Source organism: Meleagris gallopavo, chromosome 24 (assembly GCF_000146605.3).
Source record: "Meleagris gallopavo isolate NT-WF06-2002-E0010 breed Aviagen turkey brand Nicholas breeding stock chromosome 24, Turkey_5.1, whole genome shotgun sequence".
Classification (NCBI taxonomy): domain Eukaryota; kingdom Metazoa; phylum Chordata; class Aves; order Galliformes; family Phasianidae; genus Meleagris; species Meleagris gallopavo.
Window position 1 is genome coordinate 2,443,459 of NC_015034.2, and position 12,608 is coordinate 2,456,066.

Genomic DNA, 12,608 nt, shown 5'->3' on the forward strand with positions numbered 1-12,608 from the left:
CTGCCCGAGGAGGTCCGGATTTACACCGACGGCCGCGACGGAGGCGCGCAGTCCGAACTCGCGCATCTGGAGGTAACGGTGCGGCCGTGCGCTGCTCCCGACGGCTTTGGGCAGGGCTGGAGGTGACACCCGGAGCAGCAGCGGTGCAGCTTCCCTTCTGCACGGAAGGCTCTGGGCCTCTTGCTTTCCTCGGGATGCTGTTCCGCCCCGGGGGAGCGCACGCAACCTCAGTTGGCGATGCGCTGAAGCCGGGAGGGGCGGCCACCAAATGCCGTCGGTTCGGTGCTCGTTCCTCGGAACCTGCGGGGATGGGACGGGACCACACGCGGTAGCGCTCAGCTCTGGTGCCCGGCGCTGTCTCTGCTCCCTGCTGCTCCCCACACCGTGCTGATGGTGCGGCTTCACTGCTTCCAGCGCGACTGCTTCTATGAGGGCTACGTGGAGGGTTTCCCAGGGTCACTCGTGGCACTCAGCACCTGCTCCGGGCTCAGGTAAGCTGCCCGCCCTGCTGTGACAGCAGGAGCACAAACACGGGGACTGGCAGTGCTGCAGCAGAGCCATTCCTGCCCTACACCTTCACCCTGCAGTGGGATCCTGCAGCTCGCCAACACCAGCTATGGGATCAAGCCTCTGGAGGCTGCATCTGGGTATCAGCACCTCGTCTATCAGATGGAGGGGGAGAACGTGGGCACGCAGCTGCTGGGAGGAAGCAGCTCCCTCGCCTGGGCTGCAGAGGTGTCCCTACAACCATGGGATGGAGCGGTGAGCACGGCTCGGGGCAGTTTGCTTCGGTGAAGTGATGCCGTAGACCTGGGAGATCTCCAGCTGTGCAGCTGGGTTTTGTTCCTGCATTTGTTCAGTCCCTCAAATGTTAATGACTCCCTGTTAATATGTGGATGAGGATTTTTGTTGCTGTTTAATTTGTTTTGTTCTTCTCAAGGCGAAGGAAGCTGTTCCTAGGTCCCCTCGGTATCTGGAGATGCATGTCATTCTGGACAAAGCTCTGGTGAGTTTGCATCTTCTCCATCTTAAATTGTTTTCCCTAGGAAAAACCTTCACAGAACATCAGAGGAAATGTGCACAGGGCTTGGTAGGCCCCATGAGGTGGGAAGCAGCTCCCGTGGGCATGGAAAATGACATGGAATAACAGGGGCTGCAATGGGAGAGCTGCCCAGTGTGGAGGCAATGCGTGGTGGCATCTCTGTGGGCAGACCCTGCACGGGGTGCTCCTGTGCTCTGCAATTTGTCATCTTTCAGTACGACTACATGGGAGCAGACAAATACGTGGTGACAACGAAGATGGTGCAGCTTTTCAGCTACGTGAACAGCGTGAGTGCTTTCAGTTGGGTGAGAAAAGTGCTGCAGAGGGATGGAAAAGGCCCCGCACCAAAAGAGAGTGGGGAGCAAAGGTGCCCCGACCAGCCACAGTTTCTGCCTCTTTCCAGATGTTCACTCGCCTCAACCTGACCATAGTGCTGACTTCCCTGGAGTTCTGGACAGAAAAGAACAAGATCCCAACCACGGGAGCTGCTGAAGAGTTACTGCAGAGATTTCTGGAGTGGAAAAGCACGCATCGTACCTCACGGCTGCAGGACATAACATTCCTGTTTGTGTAAGGAGGGGATGGCTGGTCTGGGAATGACAGGAATAGGAGTGTTGGTGTAGTTGCAGAGCATCACTATAGGGCTCGGTTTGTGCTGTCCTCAGCTACAGGGAGCAGTCCCATTCCATGGGAGCATCCTCTGCAAGGAAACTGTGCCTCAAGGACCGCGCTGGAGGAGTAGCCTTGGTATGGAGCCCTGTGTCCATGCGGGTAGCCCTGTGCCTGGGTACAGCATTGGGCTGTGCTCACCCGGAGGGTGAGGGCTGCTGGCAGCAGGGATTGCTCTGCTGGGTGCTGAGCTGTGGTGTGGGGGCTTTGGGCTGGCAGTGCCCCACAGCTGCGGTGCCCTCGCAGTACCCTCGTGCCACAACGCTGGAGGTCTTCTCGGTGGCCGTGGCTCAGCTGCTTGGGCTCAGCTTGGGGATGAGCTACGATGACCCCGGGAGCTGTGGCTGTGTGGGAGCCACCTGCATCATGCAGAGCAGTGCAGTGTAAGGCTCCTGTCCTCCTAATGTGCCTTCTGCTGATGGGAAGGGCCGTGGAGCCCCGGCGCACAGACCTCACCCTCTGCTTACAGTCACTCAGCTGGCACCAAAGCCTTCAGCAACTGCAGCATAAGAGACTTTGAGCGTTTTCTCACCTCTGGAGAAGGGCAGTGCCTCCTGAACAGGCCACTTGTGAACGTGTCCTACAAAGCTCCCGTGTGTGGCAACAAAGTGGTGGAGCTGGGAGAAGCCTGTGACTGTGGATCAGCAGAGGTGGGTGGTGAGCCCTGGTGGGAGCTGTGCCTGGGGAAGAGCCACGCCAGGAACCCCGGGAGCTGTGTCCACATATCCCTATGGGATCAGCATGAGCTCTCCTGACTGTCTGTGCTCACTGCTTCCAGGAATGCCGGCGTGATCCGTGCTGCACCGTGGGCTGTAAGACAAGGAAAGGGGTGCAGTGCCTGTCGGGGCCGTGCTGCTCCAGGTGCAGGGTGAGCCGTGCTGCAGTGGTGTTGCATTGCTTGTTTGCAAGACCTGCGTGCAGAGCATCATAACAGGACCCTGTGCTGCTGTCTGTGGGTGTGCAGTGTGCAAAGCTCCTCTCGTTTTGCCTCTTTCTACCAGTTTATGAAAAAAGGCACCCTGTGCAGAACTAGCTCTGAGGATGAATGCGAGCTGAAGGAGTATTGCAATGGCACCTCTGGGGAGTGCGCACCCAACCTGTGGGTCATGGATGGGCATCCCTGCAGGCAGAACACTGCCTTCTGCTACAGGGGAGTGTGCCAGACAGCCGACAAGCAGTGCCAGGAGATCTTTGGCAAAGGTGGGGCAGCGTGCTGCTGGGGGAGCTGTTCTGCAGGGGTTATAAAGGGCCAAGAATCAAAACCACTGGGTGCAGCACGTGGCCCCAGTGATGATGCCCAGCTGCGAGGTGGGGCGAGGCTTTCTGGCAGTCTATAAGTGATGGTATGTGTTTGCAGATGCCAAAAACGGACCCTTGGCCTGCTATGAGGAAGTCAATGGCCAAAGGGACAGAATGGGGCACTGCGGCTCTGATCACAGTGGTTACCACAGCTGTGCCTGGAGGTGAGGGCTGTGGAAATGCCTCTCTGCTGTGGCTGCGCTGAGCCCTCCCGTGTCAGAGAGCGACACGGAGAGGAGCAGAAGGGTGAGGATGGTTTGCAAAGCCCTGTGCTCCTCATGCCTGCAGTGATCTCCGCTGCGGGAAGCTCATCTGTGAGTACCTGGGCACTGTGCCCTTCACCAAGGAGAGGGCTGCAGTGGTTTACGTGCGGATGCAGAACGTGCTGTGTGTCACACTGGACTACATGCAGCCTCGTACAGAGAGGGACCCCATGCTGGTGAGGGATGGCAGCGTTTGTGACGACCGTAAGGTGAGCAGTGCTGAGGTGTGGGGTGGCTTCTGTGAAAAGGAGGAGCTGTTGGAAGCATTTCTGCAGCAGTGGAGACCCAGGGGCAGTGGTTTTTCCATTGGTTGGATCCCAAACGAGTTGAGATCAATAGTATGAATGCCACTGAATGGGGTGAAGCAGGAGGTGGGTGTTGGTGTCCATCATGAGCTGACTCTGTGTTTGTGCTTTAGGTCTGCATGGAACAGAAGTGTGTGTCTGCTGCTGCCTTGAACTACAGTTGTGACATAAGGAGAAAATGCCACGATCACGGTGTAAGTGACAGTGCTACGTGTCCTTGGTTTTGGAACCACTGCACTCTCCGCAGCTTGCAGACGTGAGGATGTGTTCATGGTCAGCTGATAGAAATCATTTCTCTCCCTCTGTCACGCAGGTGTGTGACAGCAAAGGGGATTGCCATTGTGATGTTGGCTGGAAGCCCCCGGATTGCCGGGAGAAAGCAGAGTCCCAGGGAGGTCCCAGTGGTGGTGAGCAGGGAGGGCTGTGAGTGCAGGAGGGGCTGTTTCCCCTCTGTTTCCCCTCTGCTTGCTGTAGGCTGAAGGAATTGTTCCTTGCAGACCCCTGGAACAAGAGCTCGCTGAAGACATGGCAGCTTCTCACCTTGTGTCTCAGTGTGCCCATCCTCATTGGGCTCATCTTCGTGGTGATAAAGAGAAAGGAGCTGAAGCAGTGTCTGTCCACAGAGCAGCCACAAGAAGAGAAGTGAGCTTGCTCCCCTCCATGAGGTGTGGGTGGCAGGAGGGGCAGAGCCCAGAGCTTGCCATCCGCATGGGGAGATGAAGGCAGTGCTGTTTGGCACTTACAGGAACCCCCTTCTGTTTCCCACTCTGTAGGTTTGAGGAAAGCATTGACGAGGAAAGGAGCACAGCGGATGCATAGCAGCATAGCTGGAAAGGCCTTTAAGGATATTGCCAAATTCATGGGTGTTTGTGATGATCTTGTGAATGGAGGCGGCAGCAGCAGCAGCAGCATGGACCCCCGGGCAAGGGGCTGGAGTCTGTCTGAGGGACACTGAAAGGCTGTGTCCTTGTGTGTGTTGTTCAATAAAAGGTGTTTCTGGTGCCTGAGGTCTGTGATCCCTGCAGGGCAGGGCAGGGTGCAGGTGCTCCCTTCATATATTACTTCTGCTCTCATCTGTCCCGGAGCTGTTGCCATGGGAAGAGCATGCCATCCACTAATGCACATTTAATCCATCATTACAGCCTTGTGCTTTGACAGCGGGAATTTAATGACAACCTCAGCTCGTGTTCAGCCATTAAGAAGTTAGCTGGAAATGCAGATTAATCCTCAACCGACATGAAATGTGACTCTGGGAGCTTTGCTCCCTGCTATGCAGCACTTACTGCATGGCAGCAGCTTCAGCTGTGGCTCCCCTTAATTTACCTTGGCTGCACCGAGGCTGTTATGAGCGCGTAAATCAGCAGCACTGTGCAAACCCAGGGCTGAGGACTCAGTTGGTGCACACACCACTCCCCCAGGGACAAAATCCCCAGTCCTGTAGGGAGGACACCATTGGGGTGCCATGCTGGAGCTTCTCTCCATGTCCCCATACTGGGGGCACAGCTCGCAGCCCCATCCCCAAGCCCGCTGCAGGGGTTGGAGCTCAGCGCTTGCTTATCAGCAACCTTTACTCATGTTTGCTCAGCCCCTCCGGCCACAGGCACCCCCCCAGGACAAGGTTCGGGGCTGGCTCAGCACAAAGCAGGGCAGCACAGCGTGTCCCAGCTGGGATGGAGGCCGGGGACGGGAAGGAGGAGAGCCCACAGCCCATGGCACTGAGCCGCTTCCAGCTCTCCGAGGAGTATGGCTTCCTTCTGCCCAACCCTCTGGTAGGACACGGCCGTGCCCTCGGGTCTGCGTGCTAAGGAGAGTTGGGGCAGATAAAAGTAAAGGCAGATATTGGGGTTGGTGAGCGCTGTGCTGGTTGGGTTGCCACTTAGCAGCGCTTTACAGTCGTTTATAGAACCAATGGGGAATGCATGCGAGATTTTGGCTTAGGCAGATTCATAGGACAAATTCCTCACTTTAAAAATGATTACGCTGGCTGCAGCAAACGGCACAGGGGAGAGGAGCAGGAGCTTTGCAATTCAGATAGTGGCTGTGGATTTACGAGGAGGGAATTTAGATGGCAAATCTCCTGCGCTACAAGCGGTGCTATTTGTCACCAGGCACAGCTTACAGCAGGAGCTCTCAGGGACAGGCAGACAGTTGTTTATCAGCCATTAGTTCACAATCACACGGGCTGGTATTACAAGTGGAGGAACCAGACACGAGCCATTAGCTGCAATCTGAGGGCTGGATGGATGCTCCTGGCCCTTGCCACAGAACCTTCTCCCATGCAGTGGAGCACTGCCCTGTGCACACCTGGCACTGCCATTGTGCTCCCTTTCCCTGACCTGCAGCTGCTTTGCACTGCAGCCCAACCAAGATGAAGCAGCTGTGTCCAAGTGTAAACCTGCAATGAACCAAAGTCTTTGCCCGGTACTGTGCTTATCTCCCAGCCCTCTGTGCCCTGAGCAGGATCAAGCTCCCAGCCTCAGAATGGACCTGTGTATCTCGCTGGTCCCCAGTGATGTGCTGATGCTCTCCCTCCTGCCATCTCCCCAGACAGAGCTGCCACCCTCCTACAGCCCTTGGATGGACATTGCCCATGAGCTGCCCCAGCTGATCGCCAGCCACCAGCTCCGTGCACGCATCCACCAGGTACATGTCACTGCATCTAGCTTTGGAGTGCTCTTAAACTTCAATCTGATGCAGCCGGATCTGCAAAGGTCAATGCAAAGCAAACCAATAGTGCTCTGACTGGGTCAGGTTAGCACCAGTCACTTTTGTGCCTGCAAAAGCAAAGGCTTAATTTGGCACAGAGCTAACTTATTGCACAGCTGCTGAGACACCTCGTGATGCAGGGCAGCGAGATCCCAAGGGTTACCAGGGTTCATCACATGCAACCCAACCAGTTCCATCAACAGCAAACCCTGAAGGGGTGGGAGGGAAAGAACAGATATCCACAGGGAGAGCACAGGGCTGGGGTGTGCAAGGCGAGGTGCCAGGAGGGCACTGCTGGGCTGGGAGCACACAAGGCACGTGTGCTGCCCATTGCTCGTGAGGGTCTTTCTGTCAGATGCCACAACTGAACACTCAACACCTCCAAGGACGAGAGGAGCTGCACCTGGCCCACCTGGTGCTCAGCTTCCTCACCATGGGCTACGTCTGGCAGGAGGGCGAGGAGGGCAGCGTGAAGGTAACATCAGCCCCTGCTCTGGGGGCCACAGCCGTCCTGCAGGAGTGATGCAGAGCTGATACAAAGCCCCGTGCTGTGCTCTGTGCCCCCCAGGTGCTGCCCCGCAACCTGGCTGTCCCCTTCTGGGAGGTGTCACAAGCCCTGGGGCTGCCCCCCATCCTCACCCACGCAGACTTCATCCTGGCCAACTGGAGGAGGAAGGATCCCAGCGGGTAACCAGGCGAGCGCGGCTCCTGTCCAGCACAGAGCTCCCATCACAGCCACAACCATTTGGAACCACCACAGCCTGGGGCTGACCCGTGGCTGAGAGCCAGGGAAGGGTTTTGCCCCATGGTACACGTGGGGGCAAGTGGCCAAAGGCTGGATCCTCCCACTGGCAAGCAACCCTGTTTGCATCCTATGCAGCACAGCCCACTGCTAGAACCGTTTATAACATCTCTCTATCTCTCTGCTTCTCCCCCTTTTCATGTGTATTTGCTGTCGATGCTCAAAATGCCTCCAGGCCTCTGGAAATTAAGTAAGTATTTAAGATGCTTATTTATTTTCTAACAGCATTAGTTTTGTTTGAATTGGCATAGTGCTCCCACACTGCAGGGCTCTGCTGGGTTAAACCTCTCTCTCCCAGCGCACAACAGAAACAATTCAGTCCTTGGCACACAGACACCACTGCAACAGCAGCAATGCACCATGGCAGAACAACAACTGCTCCAACCTCTGCAGAGCAATGCTACCAGGGAAGGGTTTAGGATCCCTCAGAGGCAGAGCAGAGCATTTCTCTGCCTACCTGTGCCTGAAGAGTGGGACATTTTGCACCTGGAAGGTTTTTCCCCCAAGGACTGAGCTATGCTCTGGCCCAGCACTGGAGCAGGCAGCTGCACGCTGAGTCCTGTGCAGATCCTCCAAACCACTCACCCATTTCTGGGATGCAGCAGTGCATTGGTGCTCAGTGCAAACTGCTGCAGCCCCTGAGCACAACACACACGTGGTGTCAGGGCTGGGGACAGGCAGGGACAGAGGGAAACAGCTGCTGGCTGCCCTGCAGGAACCTGGAGCCCATCATATCACTGCCTGGGGGAGAGAGCCTGCACGGATTCATCCTCGTCACACTCCTGGTGGAGAAAGCAGCTGTGCCTGGCATCAAGGTAGGGTGCTGCAAGCCCCACAGCCACCTGACCCCACAAGTATTCAGGGCACATCTTAGCCCATCACTTCATGCTCTCCTTCTCTGCTCCTTGCAGGCCACCATTCAGGCCATTCACGCCCTCCAACACCTTGATGACGAGCGCCTGCACCGAGCCCTGCAGGGGCTGGCAGCAGCCATTGGAGACATGGACAAAGCCCTGCAGCAGATGCACGGTACTAGGAATGGATGCACAGTAACAGCACTCTCAGGGCTCATTGGATGCACGGTGTAAATGCACTGTGCCTTAGAGCACCTCTCCAAGCCCTGCTCTGAGAGCAGAGAGGGGTCCCATCTGCTCAGGGAGCCCATGGGAAGCATTGCTGCAGGAGCCATCACCTGCATTTTCCCCACACTAACACCTCTGGTCTAATTTCCACCTAGATTACGTGGATCCAGCAGTATTTTACACTGTGATCAGGATCTTCCTCTCTGGGTAAGTGGGGTGCATTTCCCTCCACCCACATCACCTGCTCAGAGCAGCAGAGCGCAGCGCCGTGGATTTGCTGTCCCTCAGCTCCTCGCAGGGCTGCCAGCATCACAATCCACTCTGCTCTTGGCCTTCTCAGAAGGTTTCTATTTTTATTTCTGTTCAGCATTTCTCAGCATTCCTAAGTCAAAAGACTCCATGCATCCTGATGATGTTTCTTTCATATTTTTTTTTTAATCTGAGCTGACCTTGTCTTGATGGTCATCAGCCTGGAAAAACATGTCTTTGAATTCCCTTCTGCTTATAAGTACTTCCCACTAGTAAGGGTTACTATAAATACATCCCTGGGAGAACTAAAAATATTAAGGTATTCGATAATGAATCTATTTTCTCTGCAATTTGAGCAAAATCTGCTCCAGCAGCCAACACTGAAAGCTCCATGAAATGGTGCATTCTTCAGGAGGTCAGGAGATATTTTTGTGCCAGGCACATTATGGCTCTGAAATTATAACTCCTCTTTCCATTTGTAGGAGAGCATTTATCCATTTTTGCACAAGCAGGGTGACACGGCTGTGAGTTAATGGTGTGCAGAGGGGGAGGCAGCAGAGCAGCCCAGTTCCCGGCCTTGCTGGGATGAGCATCTTTCATGAGAGGGAGGAAATCACATTCTGGGCTTGTTCTCTGCTGAAATAAAGGCAGTGGATGAGGATGCAGCCCCGGGGCTCATAACAAAACACACCATTATGGTTTTCTCCCTGCACCACGGCCTTGCAGTGCACCTTGACGTGCTGTTTATTCCCAAATTTATCTCACATTTTGAGGACAGCTCTCAGGGCGCAGTGATGCATGGCTGAGGGCAGGAAGGCAGCACTTCATCTACCAGCCCAGGGTCACTCCTGCAGCCCAGCACTGCTTGTGCTGACCTGTCCGTGTCTGTGCTGACCTGTCCGTGTCTTGCAGCTGGAGGGACAACACGGCCATGCCCCACGGGCTGCTCTATGAAGGAGTCTCCAAGCAACCCATGGCATTCTCAGGAGGCAGCGCAGCACAGAGCTCCGTGCTCCACGCCTTCGATGAACTCCTAGGGATTCAACACAGCCAGGAGAGCAGTAAGTCCAACACTTCTCCCTTTTCTCAGGCACTGCACACAACCAACCCACTGCCATTGGCCATTGTGCAGCTCCCATTGTGCCTACAGCAGGTACAGCAGCCCACCTTGCCCTCCAAAACCCTTCCGCTGCCTCTGGCTGTCCCCAGTACATAATATGAGGAAGTCCATAAACCAGGCTCTGGCAAACTTCCGTGCTGCTATAAATTCCCGGAGGAACAGACTTTGTTTTTTGCACGTCAGCTCTTTGCTGAGGTTATATATGGGTACAGAGCTGAGGAGAGGAGCACGCCAGCACCCTGCCAGTAACTGAGCTCATCCATTCACATCGCTCTGCCCACAACAGAATGTGTTTATCAGAAATTAGCAAAGCCAGCCTAATAGCAAATAATACATAAATGCCGAGAGCAAAGGCTAAAATCTGCCTTTTAGGGTTAAAGCCAACGCTAATGAAGCGCTGACCTAATAAGGGTTTACTTCTCAATTAATTTAATGTGCTCGGAAAGAGCTGAGGACAAGAAGCTGCGCAGGGATCTTGCTGGTACTGAACAGCAGAACTCAGTGCCAGGGGCAGAAGGGAAAAGTCAGCAGGAGGCTGGTTTGGGGGTTTTGGGGTCCCCCACAGACCCTGCAGCTGTAGGGCCCAGCACAGCCCTTCAGCAGGGCTCAGCCCCTGCATGCTCTTGTGCTCAGAGATCTGAAAGGCGAAACCTTCTCCATAGGCATCCAGGAGGAGGAGGAGAGGGCAGGAGCAGTGCCAGCAAATGTCAACTTCTTGGAGAGCATTTGCATTGAACTGTGGACAGGGACTCAGCATTCTGCATCTCCTCTTTCCTTGGATTTACATCACACCAACTTCTAAAGGTTCTCCAGTGGTTTAACATTAACTTTTCTTCCCCCCCCCCAAGAGCATAGGCAGGCCTTCCAAGGGCAAAACCAATCTAATATTTCCACCTACAGAAACGCCTCTTCTCATTTCTCCCAATGTCTCTGCTGGTGTTTTACAGCCACGTTCCTGCACAGGATGAGGGACTACATGCCCCCTCCCCACCGTGCCTTCATCAGGGACATCAGCCAGGCTCCCTCCCTACGGCAGCACATCCTCAGCTCTGCAGACCCGCGGCTCCGCGAGGCGTTCAACCACTGCATCACAGCACTGGTGGACTTCAGGTCCCACCACATCGCCATCGTCACCAAGTACATCGCTGTGGCCAAGGCCAGGGCAAGGCAGGAGGAGGCTGGTTCCATTGGCAAGCCCCCAGCTGCACTGGAGGCCAAGGGGACCGGCGGGTCACACGTCTTCATCTTCCTGAAGAGCGTCAGGGACAGCACCAGAGAAGGGTTGATCAGTGCCTGATGCCTGGCATGGTGCTTGCTGCACCTTCCTGCTTGTGCAGGTCTCAGCTCACTCCTCTCCACTGCATCCTTGCCTGCCCTGCAGCACCTCTTCAGGATTTCACGATTCCACGCTGCTCTGAACACAGGCCTGCCTGAGGGAGGAGAGTGCTGCCATCCATCACCCCAAAGCACCGGCAGGATTGTGCCACCCGATGGCCTCTGTGACTCTGCTGCAGGAATAACACAGCTTAATAAAGCTGCAGCTCCTAGGAACGAACCGTGCTGCTGGGCTCGTTACAGGGGCGATTCCCAGGCGCTCATCTGCCCTAGAACTCCCCAGAATCCCAAACATGCTCCCCCGGCTGAGAGCCCGCTGCCATCACGAGGTGGCAGCAGAAAGCTGCTTTTCTCTCGGTGCTGTGCAGCTGCCTGGGTGCGAGCTGCCAACAGCATCACCGGTAGCCCAGGAGAGGTGAGGAGTGGGGGAGAGAGCAGATAAAACAAAACATTAGTTTGCACTTCGGGAGCGCTGACTGCGCCGGCAGATTGCAGGACAGCGTTTCCCACCGTGACCCAAAGTCTCTGACACCCAGACCTGGCATCTTTTGGGCACAGACCCTCCTGCCTGCACAGCAGCAGAGCACAGCATTGCAGTGCTGGGACAGGGCATCATTCTGAGCCCAGGGGGTCCCAGCAGCCACGTGTCACAGGCAGCTGCAGGTCACCAGGAGTGAGATACAGTGATTCTTGTGGCCCTTTTCAACCCAGGATACTTCATGACTCCATAATGCCTGGGCTGGAAACAGCAAGCTGTCCAGTCTACGAACAGGGCTCTGATTGCCTTGCATTTCATTATTGCTTCTGTGTCAGACAGTTTTGCTTACTGCAATCCCTGCTTCCAGGCTGAGTAACAGGCAGAAATCCTAAACAGACGTTGCAGCCACAGCCGGACCACAATTACTCACAGGGTGTCTGCTGGCTGGCACTGTCTGCCCAGTCACTGCAATGCTCCAACCATCCAGAGCCAGCTGGGATGGAGAGAGCAGAATGGGTGCCCTGGGGCTGCACGCAGAGCTGCAGCCCTGTATGTCTGCAGGGATTCTCAGCTACATCCTGTGCACCCCTTCCCCAACCCAGGCTGCAGGATGGGGACACGCAGCCACATCAGTGCCAAGATGGCTGGGAAAGCTTTTTCCACAATGCCTGCTGTTCAACTGGCCTGGCTTCACCGAGAGTACCCCCAGATTTCCCAGCATCTCAGGGGAAATCAGGCCATGCACATCCATGCTTTGTCTGCCTGGGTCTGCTGGCACAGCCACCAGAGACAGATTTCACACCCAATCAGTGTCTCAGTGCAAAAATAGCGCTGGCAGTGCCACTTCTCCTGCACTTATCAGAAGAAAGTCAAGGTCCTTTGAAATGAGGTTTCATTCCCATAAGGGCAACAAAAAGCTCAGCACGCTGTAGCTTGAATTGTTAAAGCTCCTTGCTAAATTTTATTTGGTGCCCTCTTTTGAAAGGCAGTCTTAAAACTGGAGCTTAGGAGGAAATATCTTCAGTAAACAACCTATAGGAGCATGGCAGCATCTTTAAATCTTTATCTGGCAGCCCTCGTTCCACTCCATCTTCGTTCCTGAATAGCTGCTGCATATTTTATGTAGGAGATATTTCATGCTGATGATTGTCTTGGGCTATTACACTTCAGACCATTTCAGGCAAACAGCAAACTAGAGCGGGGGAAAAGTTAATCTAAATGCAAAAGGTAAGGAGGGCTCTCACAGTGAAATGGGACG

General features: G+C 55.1%; 2 protein-coding genes across 4 annotated transcripts in view; both read left to right on the forward strand.

Annotated features, from left to right (window-relative positions):
• Window positions 1–4,585, forward strand: part of LOC104914240 (disintegrin and metalloproteinase domain-containing protein 32-like) — a 4,790-nt gene extending 205 nt beyond the window's left edge. The window contains exons 2-18 of the mRNA XM_010723135.3: window positions 2–72; window positions 415–491; window positions 588–762; window positions 941–1,006; window positions 1,258–1,329; window positions 1,446–1,612; window positions 1,708–1,789; window positions 1,958–2,094; window positions 2,181–2,361; window positions 2,490–2,579; window positions 2,713–2,911; window positions 3,069–3,174; window positions 3,299–3,482; window positions 3,692–3,772; window positions 3,892–3,985; window positions 4,076–4,220; window positions 4,352–4,585. Coding sequence (XP_010721437.2) covers window positions 2–72; window positions 415–491; window positions 588–762; window positions 941–1,006; window positions 1,258–1,329; window positions 1,446–1,612; window positions 1,708–1,789; window positions 1,958–2,094; window positions 2,181–2,361; window positions 2,490–2,579; window positions 2,713–2,911; window positions 3,069–3,174; window positions 3,299–3,482; window positions 3,692–3,772; window positions 3,892–3,985; window positions 4,076–4,220; window positions 4,352–4,397 — 1,973 coding nt within the window. The 3' untranslated portion in view covers window positions 4,398–4,585. The remainder of the gene's footprint in view (window position 1; window positions 73–414; window positions 492–587; window positions 763–940; window positions 1,007–1,257; window positions 1,330–1,445; window positions 1,613–1,707; window positions 1,790–1,957; window positions 2,095–2,180; window positions 2,362–2,489; window positions 2,580–2,712; window positions 2,912–3,068; window positions 3,175–3,298; window positions 3,483–3,691; window positions 3,773–3,891; window positions 3,986–4,075; window positions 4,221–4,351) is intronic.
• A 474-nt stretch (window positions 4,586–5,059) lies between these two features.
• On the forward strand, window positions 5,060–11,092 carry IDO2 (indoleamine 2,3-dioxygenase 2). 3 transcript variants are annotated; one of them, XM_010723137.3, is made up of 11 exons: window positions 5,060–5,347; window positions 6,126–6,221; window positions 6,640–6,759; window positions 6,853–6,971; window positions 7,262–7,276; window positions 7,802–7,901; window positions 7,998–8,115; window positions 8,324–8,375; window positions 9,330–9,478; window positions 10,200–10,341; window positions 10,485–10,572. In XM_010723137.3, exons 1-10 carry the CDS (start codon window positions 5,249–5,251, stop codon window positions 10,337–10,339), a joined length of 1,008 nt encoding a protein of 335 aa, XP_010721439.1. In that variant the 5' UTR covers window positions 5,060–5,248; the 3' UTR covers window positions 10,340–10,341; window positions 10,485–10,572. The 3 variants fall into 3 exon arrangements, with proteins under 3 accessions (XP_010721439.1, XP_010721438.1, XP_019478196.2); XM_010723136.3 differs by lacking the exon at window positions 10,200–10,341 and having other exon boundaries at window positions 5,095–5,347; window positions 10,485–11,092; XM_019622651.2 differs by lacking the exon at window positions 10,200–10,341 and having other exon boundaries at window positions 5,101–5,347; window positions 6,130–6,221; window positions 10,485–11,092.
• The last annotated feature ends 1,516 nt before the right edge of the window (window positions 11,093–12,608 follow it).

What these genes read in the sequence shown, in the direction of transcription:
- IDO2 (XM_019622651.2), top strand. Translation starts at nt 5,152, where the DNA reads ATGTTTGCTCAGCCCCTCCGGCCACAGGCACCCCCCCAGGACAAGGTT. An exon ending in TCCGTGCACGCATCCACCAG is followed by an intron (nt 6,222 to 6,639) that starts GTACATGTCACT and finishes TCTTTCTGTCAG; the next exon opens with ATGCCACAACTGAACACTCA. An exon ending in CAGCTGTGCCTGGCATCAAG is followed by an intron (nt 7,902 to 7,997) that starts GTAGGGTGCTGC and finishes TGCTCCTTGCAG; the next exon opens with GCCACCATTCAGGCCATTCA.